Source organism: Mandrillus leucophaeus, unplaced genomic scaffold (genome assembly GCF_000951045.1).
Source record: "Mandrillus leucophaeus isolate KB7577 unplaced genomic scaffold, Mleu.le_1.0 Scaffold690, whole genome shotgun sequence".
NCBI lineage: Eukaryota > Metazoa > Chordata > Mammalia > Primates > Cercopithecidae > Mandrillus > Mandrillus leucophaeus.
This window is the reverse complement of record NW_012107475.1, coordinates 727,823-745,046: the sequence shown is the minus strand read 5'-3', so window position 1 is coordinate 745,046 and position 17,224 is coordinate 727,823. Positions and strand designations below refer to the sequence as shown.

The 17,224-nt window shown below is 35.6% G+C and overlaps 1 protein-coding gene across 1 annotated transcript in view; it reads left to right on the top strand.

The window, feature by feature from the left end:
• ASCC3 (activating signal cointegrator 1 complex subunit 3) overlaps nt 1-17,224 on the top strand; it is a 404,060-nt gene that overhangs the window by 384,269 nt on the left and 2,567 nt on the right. Inside the window, exons 38-40 of the mRNA XM_012002619.1 lie at nt 10,374-10,525; nt 12,175-12,322; nt 15,589-15,798. Coding sequence (XP_011858009.1) covers nt 10,374-10,525; nt 12,175-12,322; nt 15,589-15,798 — 510 coding nt within the window. The remainder of the gene's footprint in view (nt 1-10,373; nt 10,526-12,174; nt 12,323-15,588; nt 15,799-17,224) is intronic.

The window sequence follows — 17,224 nt, the reverse complement described above, 5'->3', positions numbered from 1 at the left end:
AAAAAAAAAAAAAAAAAAAAAGATGGGTAGATTATAAGTAAATAATTTGTGGATATGTTTCAAGGAACTATGAGCATTAATACCATAAGCATACATTTGGGGTCTTTTGTATCATCTAAAGTATGCTGGAAACTTATCAACTATAATGACACTGTTAAGGTGACTTGAGTACAATGCTTGGGATATATAGATCTCTATATCATAGGCAAATCAATATTTCACTTTTTTCTTTTTAGTTCTTTTACAGGAAAGATTGGAAAAAGATTTTTTGTTTGTAGAGTCTTACGATGTTTTTAAGATTTTCTGCCAAATTTGAATTATCTATAAACAAATGTAGTTTATTTATTGTAAATATCAGTGTGACTTTATCAAATTCATAGAGATGAGGGTGAAGTCTAAATTCAGGCTGCATTCCTGGCCAGACTGCCAGGAGTTCATATTCTGCCATAAAAACCTGATGAAGCTGTATTAATGGATGACTATTTAAAAACAAATAATTCTAAATGAACTTAATCCTGAATGGTTATTATTCCAAATGTAAAGGACCACACAATGGTGCAGAATCCTAGTCCTAGATGATCAAAGCTATATTTTATCTCCACAGTAGAACACCCAAAACACCACCTAAAACAAAGCACCATTCTCCACTAGGGAAGTGATACAGAGCTGATGCATTTAGCTTTCCCAAAACTAACACAAATGTGTGGATTTTGAGGTGTTAAACACCTTTACTTACTCTTGTGGATTTATAGCCAATCTCCCTTCAAGGACTATAATATAATTTGGAAGGCTGTTTTCCCCCTGGGTGACTTTACCTGTAAGCTTTTGTATAACAATTTGGTGGTGGTTTATTGATGATATGATGCTATTATGAAGGATCCTTCTACCCCTTGCTCCTCTTCTCATACCCACATAACAACCCTTTTCCCGGTTGGGGCTGTAGGAAATGAGTAATGCTTAACCCATTTGTGTGATCAATTCACTTAAGCAGCTACTGTGAAATGTTAATCACAACTTTAATTTGTACTGCATTAGCATTTTGATTAACTTGTAGGCTTGCTAGCACACTTGAAGCACTTTTACTCATAGTTACAGCTCGGAAATGACTTTTTGATTAATTAAGTTTGTTAGACAGCAGCTGAGCTTCCTGAATGCTAACCTTCTGGGGGTAAAAGTTCAGGAGAAAGTTACTATGAACAACTGTTGCTATTGAAAAAGATTCTTATAAATGTACTTATAGCATTTTAATTATTGACAAAATATTGTATCATTACTTGCAACTGACCTGAACCTTTAAAGGAGTGTACTTTTCTGTCAAGAAAGCTTTTTCGGGTTTTCCCATCATTGTAAAGCTTCTGGGAGCTCTTGAACTAAATAGTGCATTTTCTAGCAGATGTCTGACAACTAATGTTTTAACAAACTGCCTAGGATCAATTTCCACAATTTTTTAAAATAAACTTTTTGTTTGAGAATAGTTTTATATTTCCAGAAAAGCTCCAAAGATAATACAGAGTTCCCATACAAAATAGAACCTATTTTCCCCTAGTATTGACATCTTAAATATATTGGTAAGGTACATTTGTAACAATTGACAAGCCAATTTTGGCAAATAATTATTAACTAAAGTCTATGCTTATTCAGAATTCTTTAATTTTTACCTAATATCCTTTTTCTTTTTAAAATTTTTTTCTTGATATATAATACTTGTACCTATTTTGAGGGTACATATAATATTTTGATACAGGTATACAATGTGTAATGTTACCTAATGCCCTTAGTTCTATTCTAGAATCTCATTGTGGATATCCCTTTAAATTCAATAGTCATTTCTCAGGCTCCTCTTGGCTCTGACAGTTTCTCAGACTTTCCTGTTTTTGATGATCTTTCCATAGTGTTTTGCATTCTTGTGATACTTTATACATAACAACTTCGTTTTTATAAATTAATATAATTTTTCTCATTTTGGCGTAAATAAATCTCTTTCTTTTAAACTCTGATGACAATATATCATCCCCATGTCATTTAATTTGAACAGACATTTATCACTTCAACCTTTGTCATGATCTTATTTTCTCTTTTTTTTTTTTTTTTTTTTTTTTTTTTGAGACAGGGTCTCACTCTATCACCCAAGCTGGTGTATAGTAGCCTCAACCTCCTGGGCTCCAGCGATCCTTCCACCTCAGACTCCAAGCAACTAGGACCTCAGGCACATACCACCACACCCAGCAATTTTTTTTTTTTTAATGGGATCTCACTCTTTCCCAAGCTGGTCTTGAACTCCTGGGTTTAGGTGATTGTCCTGCCTTGGCCTCCCAACGTGCTGGGATTACAGGCGTGAGCCACTCTTCCTGGCAGTGATCTTATTTTCATACATTTATTGTAATCCTTCTACTAACACTAGATACATTAAGATGATCACAAGAGATATGGGGAAAAGGAGGAAAGGTTTCTTGAGGAGGAAGGATAAAGGGAGAGGACAGAGTGTGAGTCTAAAGAATACTAAGAAGGGGAGAGAAGCTGGAGCAATCCGTCCACCTCCATGCATACACCCTATAGCCACAGAGACTTGAGGACACTAAGGATTAAATTGACAGATTTCTTAAACTGAAGTTTGAATTTTAGGGGAAATTTTTAAATAATAAGCCTTAGAGTTAGATTTTATTATCCACCTTTTAACGTACCTCTTTATGTACATTTAATGATGTAGATTTTCTTTTAGTAGCCTAGGTCAGTGATGCTATTTCCTTGCAATGAAACTGACTTAATTTTATCACAGTGCTCAATGTTCCTATTTTACTTTTGGATTATTTAAATCCAGAATTCAGTTGTGTTTCAAAATATAAGTGCCTGAAGATCAAATGTTAAGATGTAGTTATAACTAAATGTTAGGTTAAAATTAATTTAAAAATTTTAGAGTTTCAAAAAATATGTTGATAAAATTTACCCATGGAGACAATAATCAATTAATACATAATAATTTTGTCTGGAGTTCGCATTTTTCTGCTATGTGGGAAACGAGGTCAGATGTCAGCCACCTCAGATTCTTTTTGAAGCAAAACAGAATATGCAGAAATCAGCACACTTAATAGAATACAGTGTAATGAGCACATGTATGAAACTGGAAAACCAAAATCAAGCCTTAACTTCATCACTTGTTTACCAGCATGATTACATAGTCACTAAACTTCTTTAGGCTTAAGTTCCCCTTTCTGTGAAGGGGGATAGTATTAATGCCTGCCTCATAGTTAGTATTGTTGAGTATTAGGTGAGAGCCATTAGTGAAAATGTTGTATAATCTGTGCAGTACTATACAGGTATTTTCATCACACCATATTGCATACTCTCTACACTGTCTGACTTTGTATAATTCACTGGAGCTTTTTGCAATAAATTCATGGGATTTACTTGATATGAAATATAGAAGACATGTTGTCAAGCTTAAAATGTTAACTTTTTAAAGTATAATCTGCAACTTTGGAAGATAAGAAGAAAAGTGTCTATAGGTTTGGATAAATCTATTCTTTGCAGAAATACTTACACAAATATAAAAATGTGGTTGAATTTAAATGCTAAGACCAAGCCTGTTATGCTTAGGAAATTCTTAAAATTGATTCGAAATAGATGTTGAGGACATACGGTGTATCTAAGTCATAAAGGATACCTTTGGCTTCAGGAACCCCACACCTTTAAAAATTTCCTTACAGAGACTGCCCATTTTCTAAACTCTAGAGGGGACCAGCAGAAGCCCCTCTTTTCTGTGAGTTCTTGCCCACATACCCTGGAAGCAGATAATTTATCTTCCTTTGAACCCAGAAGGGTCTTTTCTCTGTACAGCTTATTTCCTGCTTAGTATATGCTACCCCTAACCTCAAGGATATTACAGGGTTTTGCTTTTTGTTTGTTTTTGTTGTTATTGTTTTATTTTGTTCTACCCTTGTATAAAACCAGGTACTTCAGAAGTTCTTAACTTTTCCATATAAAGATGAGGTCTAAGATGTGTTTAGTATGTCTATTTTTTAATTTTGCCTCTCTCTTTCTCTCCATCCGCAACTCCCATTTCTCTCTCTCCCTCTTTCTTCTCTTTCCCTCTCTTACCATCTCACTCAGATACAGGCAGGCACACACATCACCTTCATTGTAACATTCAACTTAGAAACTCCTGAATTGGCTGATTCTTCTTACTTCCCCAGAATAAAAGTTCTCCAACCATTTCTTTCTTCTCAGACTCCTGCTTCTATCCATGTTTTGTTTTACTTTCAGTGTCCATAAGATTATTTTCTCAACTGTCTTCTAAACTCTAGATCTCTTTCCTCCTTCCCCAAACACCAGTTCCTAGTCTTCAGCTCCATCATAGTGGGCTCAACAGATGACCCTTTTATAACATCATAATTACATGCATCCCATATTCCTAACTGTTATAGCTGAACTACTTTAATCATTAACTCATTGATATCACTTGGTATCAAGAAGGTAGTGATTAAAGTAGGCCAAGGATTGTGGTCTCTCTGACCACAGCATCTTTATCAATCAGTTTGACTGAACATTTCTGTTATTCTGATCTGGAATCTCTTATTCCCTTCCTGATTCCTCAGTTTAGTCCTCAGTTCCCTCTGTTTATGACTTCACTTGCTACTCTAAACAGCATTGACACCAGAGTTGGCCATTTCAACAGTAATGTCACTGGTACCCTAATGTTTCTCACCTCCCTAGGTAACTATCGACATTTGAATTCTCAACTTTCACATCTAAGTTATGCATACTTAATTATTGCTAGAAACAATCACAGAACACTGCTAATTGTTTCTACTACAAAGTCATGCTGTTGAAACTCACAGCTGCTCTAGTTTTTATTCACATCTTTAATTCTCTCCAGTGCTCCTTTATGGTACTTCCTCCCAGCAAGAGACATCGCCTCCAACTTACAGAGATGATTGAGACTCTCTAATATAAGTGCTATCAATTTCCCTTCTCTTCACCTCCGAGCTTCTCTCTCTTCATTCACTCTCTGTGAATGAGGTCTCCAGGGACCAGCAGAAGCCCCTCTCTTCTGTGAGTTCTTGCCCACATACCCTGGAAGCAGATAATTTATCTTCCTCTGACCCCAAAAGGGTCTTTTCTCTGTACAGCTTATTTCCTGCTTAGCATATGCTACCCCTAACCTCAAGGATATTACATTCCACCTGGAAAAATAGAAAGTAAGCTCTGTAAAAACAAATAACTATATAATATGGGCATATTGGCATTTTATTATTGAAAAATTAAAGCTTACAGAAGACAGAAACCATTAAAAAGCACCTAATCAAACTCCTTGATTTATCAGATGAGGAAAATGAATACTAGTAGTTAAGTGATTTGCCCAAGGTCTTACAGCTAATTTAAAGGCATAATACTCTAAACTCTCAGGCTAAACCTTTTTCTAGTATACCACACTCTCTCTTCAACCAGTATCATGTATTCATGAATCATACTACTGATTACACTTCATCCAGACTTCTTATTTGCTTACATTCTGTCTTGTCAGGAAAACTTCACAAAGTTTCAATTTATCTAGTGTGCACATTCCTCATAGAACCTTTAATTCTAATTTAGTGCCCCATTCAAAGTCTACACACCCTCCTCCTCCTCGTGAGCTTCATAAGCAATATACTATATTGGTTAAAGCAAGCCCTTTCGAGTCAGGTTCCCCAGAACTGGAGTCAGCTGCACCCATTTACCAGAGCTATGCAACCTTAGGCAGTGTCTTCATCTGAAAAATGGTTTAAATTCAAAAACTTACATTAAATGGTTAACAGAGTGTTTGACAAATAGTAGATGCTTAACCAACGTCCATCCCAATCACAACTCTTTCAGCAGTGCCTGTGAGACTCCTTTAGCTGCCCTCCCCCTCCCTTTCCAGGTGTCATCTCCAGGTAAACCCCACTCTGCTTCCCCTATCTCTGCTCCATGCATGCTCATTTTAATTATTTTGGCTCTGCGCACTTTGTGCCCAGGATTTCTAAGTCCACAGCTCTAGCCCATATACTTTCTCCAGAGCTCATTTTCACCTGAACTTCTTAGCTTCATAGTAGCACCTCACTTAAAATGTGTTCAAAATTAAATTCATCACCTCCTCTCCAGCTCACCTCTCTTCAATAAATGGCAACCCTATTGTTTTTGCTAACTAAAATAAGGTTTTAGTTGTGGTATAATTTTATAAGTGGATACAGTGCTTGAAATCACATTTCCATTCTTCCAGGGCTGTTGATGACAAAGAATTCCAAATCAACAATTAACTGAAATTGATTCCAACTTAGTAGAAGAAAGTCTCACACAGAGTCAGCCCCCATTCATGTTTCCCCAACATTCAGAATCATCCTAGCTTTGTCTGATAGATAGAGTGTCAAGTAGAAAGTGGATAAGAGGTAAAGGGGGATTAAGTATTTGCCTGATATTAATGCTAAGCTGCTAATGAATGTCAAGGATTATTTATCCTCCTTGTACTAAGACAACCTTTTATTGTTTAGATCGCTGAGTATTAGATCCCTGTAAAGGACTTTCGGGGTTACTTGGGAAACTCAGGCACACTCGCCAGTTGTTACCAAAACCATCCCCAGTCTGGGGAGGAGCATATACCTATCAATCCTTATCTGCCAGGAAAACTGCTGTGAAAGGTAGTGAGACACAAGGAACTCATCCTAAGCTCAGTCATATGAAGAGTATCAATGCAAGCTACCAGGACTCTCAAATCCACTTACCTGGACCATCCCTTGGCCTTAGCCCCTATCAGGTTTGGATCTCTGAATAGTCACATGGGCTTGCCCACTCTAACTGAATACCAGGCTCACATCCTCCAGTTTGGCCTAAGCTGCAGGATCTATCTTTGGCCTTGTTCCCTGCCATCTTGTACAACAGTATCCCCTTATCCTTAGAACGTAGTTCCAAGACCCCCAGTGGATGCCTAAAACCATGGATAGTACAGAACCTGACATCAGAACATGTTTCTGTTCATGTCTTCTACCTGTACATTTCATGCCTTTCCAATCTTAACTAAGCATGTATCATGCACTGTGGCATAACTTCTGCAGTTTGAGGTGTGACAGCAAAACTAACATGAATTTATTTTTTCTTCTTCACAAATTCATGGATGGACTTATCCTTCCTTCTTATTGTATGCCTTAGCAACCTCAGCACATGATTTTTTTTGTTTTCTTATTAAATCAAGAACATTCACCATTTCACTTAAAGGAAGCACGTTACAGCTTCCCTTTGGCGTATTCAAATTACCAGCATCACTACTCTTATATGCCAGAGCCATTCTTAAGTAAAATAAGGGTCTTAGAATATATTCCCCACAGATAAGGGGGGATTACTTTATGTTTATCTGACATTAAAACTTTTTTTTCTCCTATACCATACTGTCTTTGGTAGATGGGCAATAACTTAGGAAGAATGTTGTTATAATCATTGTAATTACATTTTTACCTATATTCTTTAATAAATATTTCTTGAGTGCACTGTGCTGGGCTAGAATTACAAGGAATGATTCCAGATTCTTGCCATCAAGAAGCCTATACTTTAAAAGACAGATGTGTAAACAGAAGATTACAAAAAGATGATGGTGGAGTGTGTCAAGAACAGCAGAGACATAGGAAAAATACTATCATACATTGCATAACAGGGTTGAGTTCTGAGAAACGTGCCCTTAGGCAATTTCTTCATGTGCGACCATCATAGAGAGTACTTACACAGACCTAGGTGGTATAGCCCACTACACACCTAGGCTATGAACCTGTATAGCATGTTAGTGTACTGAATACTGTAGGAAATTGTAACACAATGATATTCATGTATCTAAACATATTTAAACATAGAAAAGTTACAGAATATATGGTTGTATAGTCTTATGGGACTACTGTTGTATATTTTGGTTCTTTCGTTGTTGATCAAAACCATTATGTGGTGCTTGACTGTACCTACAACTGTCTGGCAACTTCATTGTAAAAAGTAGCATTTGAATGAGACTTGATGGATGAATAGGAATTTCCCAGAGGGACAAAGTACAGGAATGGTATTTGTTTAGAAAAAAAAAAGAAAGAAAGAAAAGGAGACAGAGAATGAAACATCTAAAGCAAGGGTTGGTGTGGGAAAATACCAGTAGTTACGTATTGCTCTAGTAAGAGTACAGAGTGGGAGGTAGCCAGAGTGAAAAGCAAGGACCAGATAGATGAGAGAATGTTGACTGTTATTCAAAGAAGCATCAGTTTTTTTATCCCCTTCACAGTGTAAAACCATTAAAGAAATGTAAGCAGAGGAATGATATGATCACTTTTACCTTCTTACAGTTCACTTCGGTAACAATATAAAGTAAATATTGAAAAGAAATTAGATGAGAATAAAGAATATAATGTTCCAGATGAGAAACGAAGGTCTGCACTAAAGCCATGGGGGCAAAGAGAACAAGACAACTAGGGAGTAATTGAGCAGAGAAACGTGTAGCAACGTTTTGGTTCAACTCAGTTGGGGAGCCACAAAACCTTTTACCATCACAGATTCTTGGTCTCCCCACTTGCTTTTTCTCTAAATTTAAACAAGATAAATAATAGTTTTCAGTTTATGATATGGCTTTTTTATTTATTTCATATAAGTAGTTAGCATGTTTTTTTACATTTTCACATCTGGATCCTACAGTATAAAATTGTGGGGAAATCTCATAAGTTTTATGAAATCTTTCAACTTCATCATGAAAACTTCAAAGTTAAGAATATATGGTTCATCCATCTAGCTCTTCTAGTATGTGAGCTTTTGGTCTGGAATTTATTTCCAGTCAAGTTGCAATGTAAAATCACAAGTAAAATTGCCATAGTTACTCCACATTGCAAGTTCTGACATCATCATAATACTGCATTAGGTATAATTACTCATTTCTCTTTTCCTTTTCTCTTCCGTTAGTAAGACTCAAGAGTTATGACTTGTAAACTACTCTTTTTTTGTCTATGAGTAGCATTCATCATGACCTGTTGTCTCATATACTTCAAAGAAAGACAAAGTGTATTATTCTGCTGTACAGGGAAAAAGGAAGAATATAAGTGGATTTTCCTTAGATTTATAAATATGTACATTCATACATGTATACACATTCATATACACACACATATATAAATATACCTATTATACCAACATTCTGTCTTTATGATGTATATCTAAGCAGGTTAATAGATGCTAAAGACCAATTTGACCATGACGTCACATTAATCATGATATCCAGAAATTTTGATCCATTTCTCTGTAATATACCAAGGAAACAATAGATTCGTTTAGCCAGGTGTTTTTTAAACTCACTTTTTAGAGAGTTTTTTTAAACTCACTTTTTAGAGAACAGAGTGGGATATTCAACGCTCAGAAGGAAGATGTTTCTCCATCAACAGTACTAAGTAGTATAGCAAATTGATTTTTCCAACATAATATGCCTTAAAAATTATTTCTAAAAGTCCACTAACAGATTTTGTACATTTTATAAATATTTTGCTGTCATTGAGATATTTACTATTAAAGTATCATTTTAATTATTTGCTAGGCATATCTAATTTCTCCTATCTTCATATCGTTTCCCAAAACAAGAGAGTACAGTACTAAAACTGTATAAAATAGCTACCTAAGATCATGATATTAACTTATGTGTCTTTAAGTCAGCATTCTCCAGAATCTAATTTAATTGAAATAGCTTTGCCTGTGTAAACTTTGCCTTTGTTTAAATAAGATTTCACTGTTTAGTTTTGCCTTAAACAAATGCAGCCTTTTGTTTGTCCATAAAACATTAGATTAAATGTATAGACTAATATGAATAGCTTCTCTTCATTCTACATGTACCACTAGCAGTTGCCCCCTTTGCTAGTATGTGGTGTGGTGTATTATCGTCATTGAAAACCAGGCCTCTATGTTTAGCCTGTTCTTTGGAGAAAATAAATTTTTGGCAAGAAAAACTATCTCCTTACCCTTATTGATTTTAAATTTGAAAGACTACATGAGATTCACTCTTTAAATGCAGCTGCTAATGTTCTTAATACAGTGAATTATATGAATATTTGTTCTCATAGTAAGTACACTGAGTTTTTATCTTTGTTTTAATGCTAGCTACCAATATTATCTAGCTATTCTTGGTGCCCTAACAAAACTTATTATTTGGTCCTTTGTGGGAAGTAATGTACAGTAAATGCTGTGATCATATTTGTTCCCTGCAATCCAACTGTGGTTTATTTTCTGGTTTCTATGTTGATGAATAATAATTTAGAGATACAATGCTTGGTTTCTTTGTTTTTTGTTAAAGCTAACATCAGAATCCCAGTGAAGGGGGCAAGTACCATGTTATTCTTGTAACGTGCATTTTCCCTGTTCAGGCAATGCTGGACGTGGCTGCAAACCAGGGCTGGCTGGTGACTGTCCTGAATATCACCAATCTGATTCAGATGGTGATCCAGGGTCGGTGGTTAAAGGACTCTTCTCTTCTTACACTACCAAACATAGAAAACCATCATCTTCACCTTTTCAAGTAATTGTCTTACTTTTCAATGTAATTGTTTTGTTTTAATTTTTAAAAAAATATATTTTTTATATATGTAGTCACTGAAATTTTATGTTATGGAGAATACTGATTATTGACATGGAAAATACTCCTGTTTCCCAGAGTAAGACATGGCCAACTGACAACATTTTGGTTTGAAATTTGATCATCAGTCCCAAGCTGAACTATAATTTAAACTTCTCCTATCTAAATCATTTTCCATTTGAAGCATTGGATACATTTTTTTCTTGATTGCATTTATTCTTTTACAATATCAATCTTCATTTAAGAAGACATCATTAAAATGCTTTGTGATCTAATGCAAAATAAATGGCCAATGTCTGTTATTGTTGAAGAGATTTGAGATATCTGAAATCCATTGTAAAAGTAAATTGTGCATCTGTAAAATGTCCCAAACTACGTAGTTACATATATTAGGAGCTCAAGATATAACCTGTATGTAAGAGTTTATGTTAGCATCAATTATTTAACTCATAAGTCTCATGTACATGACTGAAATATATTTGCAAGGAAAAGAACAGTGTTTAATACAAGCAGGGTTGGCAATGTTTAATTGGAAATGTTTCTTTCACACCAGTGTTTCACGCCAGTTGAGAGATAATTTGCAGCCAAAATATTGGTTCACAGTCATGTAGACAAGCAAAACAATCTGGCTGTAGCTTGCCATCATGCACTCGTACTCCTGTTCATCCGGATAAGGGGTGGCAGTTATTTGAGACATCTAGACACAGATGCCAACAAGAACCTCAGGCACACACGAAGTCTCCTTAGGAAAGTCCCTCAATTTGACTCAAATATATTGGGTTCCAGGGCAGTTGTCTCCATGGTACTTGGGTTCCAACCATGGGATGTCCCTAGAAACTAAAAGACACTTATGCCATAGCAGCAGCAAGTGGCATGGGGTGAAAGGCAGATAACCTCCTCTGTGTGTCTGCAGCTCAGTTTCAGGAGCCCTTCCAGTATGGTATAAAAGTTATGGGAGTAGGGTTTCAGCAGTAAAGAACACACATTAAGGTACTACCACACATAGCACGCAGGTCTGCTATGGAAGCTGCTTGAGACCTAAGAGATTTGATACAGTTTTCACAGCACTCTTAAGAGTTTCAATTATATTTTTATCCTTACTGGAATATTTAGGTGGCCTGTGTTTCTGGGATCTAGCACTACTTATGCTGTAAATCTCAAAAATTCTCAAAATGAACTTTTAGCTTTATGTTCCCAACAACTTATAATTTAAAACTTTATTTAAGTAATTATATTAAAGACATTTGCTGCACCCATTAAGCACATTTCAGGAGTCCAGATCAGTACTTCATGTACATGGAAGCATTACTTCACATTAGTGTCTTCCTGTAGAAAGACACCCAATGTCTGTGAACCCTAAGTGTTTACTCAGCTCACACATAATTAATACATTTTATGTAGTAGTAACAGTACTGCCTAGGGCTGTTATCCATACAGAATGCTGGCTGAATTTTTAAACTTAACATAATGGTCTTAAAATGTCATTTCTTAATTGAAACAAAAAAAAGTTATCATTATATAAACCACCATTGTCAGAAAATCATCTTTCTGCTGTGAAACAATTATTTGCTTGGTTCGATATTATTTCCTAGGAAATGGAAGCCAGTTATGAAGGGCCCACATGCTAGGGGTCGGACCTCCATCGAGTGCCTTCCCGAACTGATCCAGGCCTGTGGAGGTAAAGACCATGTATTTAGCTCCATGGTAGAAAGTGAGCTACATGCTGCAAAAACGAAACAGGTAAGACCATCTCTTAAGTGTTTTGAAGGCTCCCCTACTCAGAGGTGTACCATGAGTTTTCTAACTTAGAGCATGGATTTTGGAACCAGACTCACCTTGAGTTAAATTGTCTCTGCTATTTACTACTATGATTATGGACATGAAAACATACATGTCTCAAGAAGTTCTTGTGAAAATTAAGGAAGATACTCTTATGTAAACTGCTTTATACAGTTCTTGACATAGAGTAAGAACTCAATAAATGAATACTAAAAATAATGACAGTAATAGTAACTAATAGTGGTATTTGCATTACGAGAAGTTGTTTCAGTATAAATGCTACTAAATTGGCTGTGAAAAGCCTCAAGTAGCTTGTCCATCACTTGGCTGCATTATCCTAGCCTTCTACTCCCTCTCTTCAGGGTAGTGTTTCCTTCGGTATGCTTGGTATATTTTCATGCAATTCCCTCAGTTATTTGTTTATGCCCCTCTCTTATTATAATCACTTCGTTTCTAGATCCAAAAGTATCCTTTCAAATAAACCGTGTGTGTGTGTGAACCATATAACTTACACGGAAAGCTGAATCTATATTGCGAAAAACAACACGGATCATGTCTCCAAACAATCTTGAGGAAGACCAAAACTATGAATGAACAATGCCAGAAATATTTGGCTATCTAGACTTTAAGTCTTAAGCAATTTTACCCTAAACATGTCAAAGTAAATGTTCAGGATTTATAACATAATTAACATATTGACTTGCAAATATGGGTATTAAAGAAACTTCTAAACCATGTCTTTTTTTTTTCCAAGTGGAACTTATTTTTGATCAAGACTTGGAAAAAGTGTAACAAGCATTAACGTCTGATTGACTGTTCAGTTTCTGTTGAACCCAAGATTGGCACAAAATACTATTTAAATATTCATAATAAATGCCTACCTTTCCAACTAAATTACCATCAAAATTATGAATAAAAACAATATATTTAAATCAAAACAAAGCTTCTGTTAGCAACAACAGATTTCCAACATAACATACATTGATTTCAAGCCAAGTTTTAGATATGATGAAAAATTAGAACATTGTTATAATTAGTTCAGGGAGAACTCAGAAGTAAACTTACTTAATTTATTTGCATAAATTGCCATTCTGTTATCTTTAAAACCAAATGCAAATTGGCTCTGTCTGATATGATGATGGTTATTTGGCTCAAAAGTGCTTCAATTTGCAGAGCAATCTGGTGCCGGCTCTGCAGTGAGGCGATCCCAGGTAACATACAAATCCTGAATTATTCCAGAAATTAGTATGTTTAAAGCATCAATTTAAGTGCTAATTGCAGTAGTAATGAGAAAAAGCAGTACGACTGTGAGATTTGCATCTTCTACCCCATCAGTATGCCTGGAACGGCTGCTGACTGGCAGAGGATTTGGCTGCTAATTAAATAATTGTATGCATGGCAGTGCTCTTGCCTGATTCAATAGATGAAGATTAATCCTCAGATAAATATGTTTGGCTGGTATTGAAATGTCTTAGCAGTTTCTTTAAAAATAGTTCATGTTTTATATACATAAATATATATACACATATATATCTCCAATAAATATATGTGTACACATTGTAGATTGAAAATAATAATAACGTTAAGTCCTACAAAAAATTACATATATATAAAAGCCAGATATGGCATTTGGGGACTTTGTAAAGTAAAATCCCAATGAATTGCTGATAACAAAACATTATATTGGTAACTAATTTAATGGTACAAGTAAAGAAACGTATCAAGTCTTGCTTCGTGTGGTAAATATTACTTGTGCTGTCTGACAAAGTCAAATGCTTTACAGAAATTGTGTTTTTAAGTCCCCTTAACCACTTTTCCAGACTGGCCAGTCCTAGAAGAACATCCAGTGGTACAGCTTCTATACTTAGTGACTATGGGTTCTAGCAGGGGATAGACCATCCTTTGTACTGGAAGTACACTCTGTGGCTTGACTATTTCAAAATCCAGTTCAAGACATGATTTCAGATTCATAAGACAAGTTATAGGATTGGATTTGAATTGAAAATTTGCATTGAATTTACATTTTTTTTAATTCCTAAGGGGTAGTTTGGTTCATCAAGGCTACTTCATTTCAATTAGGTATACTCAGCAGCAGTAAGCAAGATCAAAGCCTATAAGGAAATATATAGTATGTATTAAAGGAATAAAAGGAAAACCAAAATTAAAATACCATGTACTTTTAAAAACTAACATAGAAGGTAACAACTGATTAAAAAAAAAAAAAAAAAAAGCCAATGTCTTGAGAAGTTTTCTTGACTGATGCTGATATTGCCATAGAATTGTATATGTTATAAAAAGATGACCTCAAGTTTCTTTTGTTACCTCTTTTCTGTAGACCTAGGTATTCATTCATTCATTCATTCAACATTGGGGAGCACTTGCTATTTGAATACTGATTTTTCACAAATGTCTTTCCACTTCAAAAGCAGTATAAAATTAGGTAAAATATCTTTTAATGTGTCATTTTAATTGGTATTCTCAGCATAATGATGCCAAAAATTCATGTTTATTTCTAGAAGGAACCCTAGACTTATAGAATTCGTTGTGAAATATCGAATATAAAGAAATTTTTTTTTCAGAATAAATAGGACAAATTTGAAATAGGAGCCAAAAAATGTACAATAAGTGGTCAGTGGAGGATTCTAACATCAATTATTCAATTACAAAATTATTTTCAGGTTGCCCATTTATCCCCAAGTAATGCTCTCCATCTTAGAAGCCACATGAATGTCTGAATAGATGCTTCTCTAAAACAAACCAGTTCGACAACAAACATTTTTTAACTTGTTTTATTTTAGTATAGTCAACAGCTGCTCAATATCAGGAGGGATTTACAATAAAGAAATCATAAGTTTAAATAATGATAAGCCCTCTTTTACTTTTACAAAGACATTAAAAAGACTAAAAGCACAATATTTTTACACATACATGCATATAGCCACAAGTATAAGAAAAATTGAGGACATCTGAACAAAATCACTGGATTATGTTAATGTTAATATCCTAGTAGTAATAAGTACCATGGTTTTGAAAAATGCTACCTTTAGAGGAAACTGAGTAAATGTCCACAGAATGTCTCTGTATTATTTCCTGCAACTGCGTTGGATCTAGAATTAATCTCAACATTAAAAGGTTGATTTTTTTCTAAAAGCACACTATTTCTTAGTTGATCATTGCATTTCACATAAACTCTTCCTTTATTATGTTACTTTTCTGTTTTTATTTAGGCATGGAATTTCTTATCTCACTTGCCAGTGATAAATGTTGGCATAAGTGTTAAAGGCTCGTGGGATGACTTAGTTGAAGGACATAATGAACTCTGTGTCTCAACTCTGACTGCAGACAAACGAGATGACAACAAATGGATCAAATTGCATGCTGACCAAGAGTATGTGCTTCAAGTCAGCTTGCAGAGAGTCCACTTTGGGTTCCACAAGGTATAGTGTTTGGTTTCCATTCTCAAATATTTCACACCAAATACCAGCATGCGCCACCACACATATCTGTTATATGACTAATGCGCCCGTGTCATTCATGAATCCTGCTTTCTCAACTGGTCTTAAGCAGCGAGAGTTAGTCTTTTGAAATTCATGAGTTCTCCTCATGTGCCATTTTTCAGCCCCAGAAAATCTACCTTACATAAGAATATATTGCCTAGAGTTCTATTCTCAAAGTATGGTATACAGACCCAGTCCAGGAGAATTTCCTGAAGGGCCTTTTAAAGCGCAGATTCCTTGGCCCCACTCCAGACTGGCTGAATCAGAACCTCAAGAGGGGGCGATCTCAAAATCTATACCTTCACTCAATACTCCAGATGATTTTTAAGGGCCTTAAAGCTTGAGCAGTACTGCCCTAGAGGCACTTTGGTATACAGGAACTGCATTGGGCTAGATATAGATGAGACTGAAGCTTTACCACTTAGCTCTATGAATTGGAATAAGACATTAAGCTTTTCTGAGCCTCAGTTACCACATCTGCCTGCGTCCTTCATTATAATGCATAGAAGAGCTTTGTCAATGTTCATGCAGGCCAAAAATGTACAGTATTTTTATTTTAGATTACTATGCTCTTTTCTGTTGCCTCTGACTCCAAAATTAATTATCTGGTCCTTTAAGAATATTAGTACACAGCATGTGGGCAGATTGGTTTTTAGTGCCATAATAATTAAAATAAGAAAGACTTAGTCTTCTTTATGGTCCAGTGGATTCAGGGCTTTCCCATATCTAGAATAAGCCCTCAGGGGTGAAGCTGTAGTTCATTGGTATTGCCCCTTCTGTTCTCACACACAAAATGATCAGTAACTTTCTATTTGTACGATATTCTTTCAGTGTTGTACCTTCAAGTCTCACCTCATTTGATTTCTAAATCTAAAAAATCTGTCAGTGTATGGCCTCTGGCATTTCAGAGACTTTAATATGAGCTTCTTTTTTTCTTTTTTCTTTTTTCTTTTTCCTTTTTTTTTTTTTTTTTTTTTTTTTTTTGATACAGAGTCTCACTGTGTCACCCAGGCTTGGCTCACTGCAACCTCCACCTCCCAGGTTCAAGCATTTCTCCTACTCCAGCCTCCCAAATAGCTGGGTTTTGCAGGCATGTGCCACTACACCCAACTAATTTTTTGTACTTTTAGTAGAGATAGGGTTTCACCATGTTGACCAGGCTCATCTCGAACTCCTGATCTCAAATGATTCGCCTGCCTCTGCCTCCCAAAGTGCTGGGATTACAGGCATGAGCCACCACACCTGACCTTAATATGAGCTTTTGTTTGTTTGTTTGAGATGGAATTTCACTTATGTTGCCCAGGCTGGAGTGCAAGGGTGCAACATCAGCTCCCTGCAACCTCCGCCTCCCGGTTCAAGCAATTCT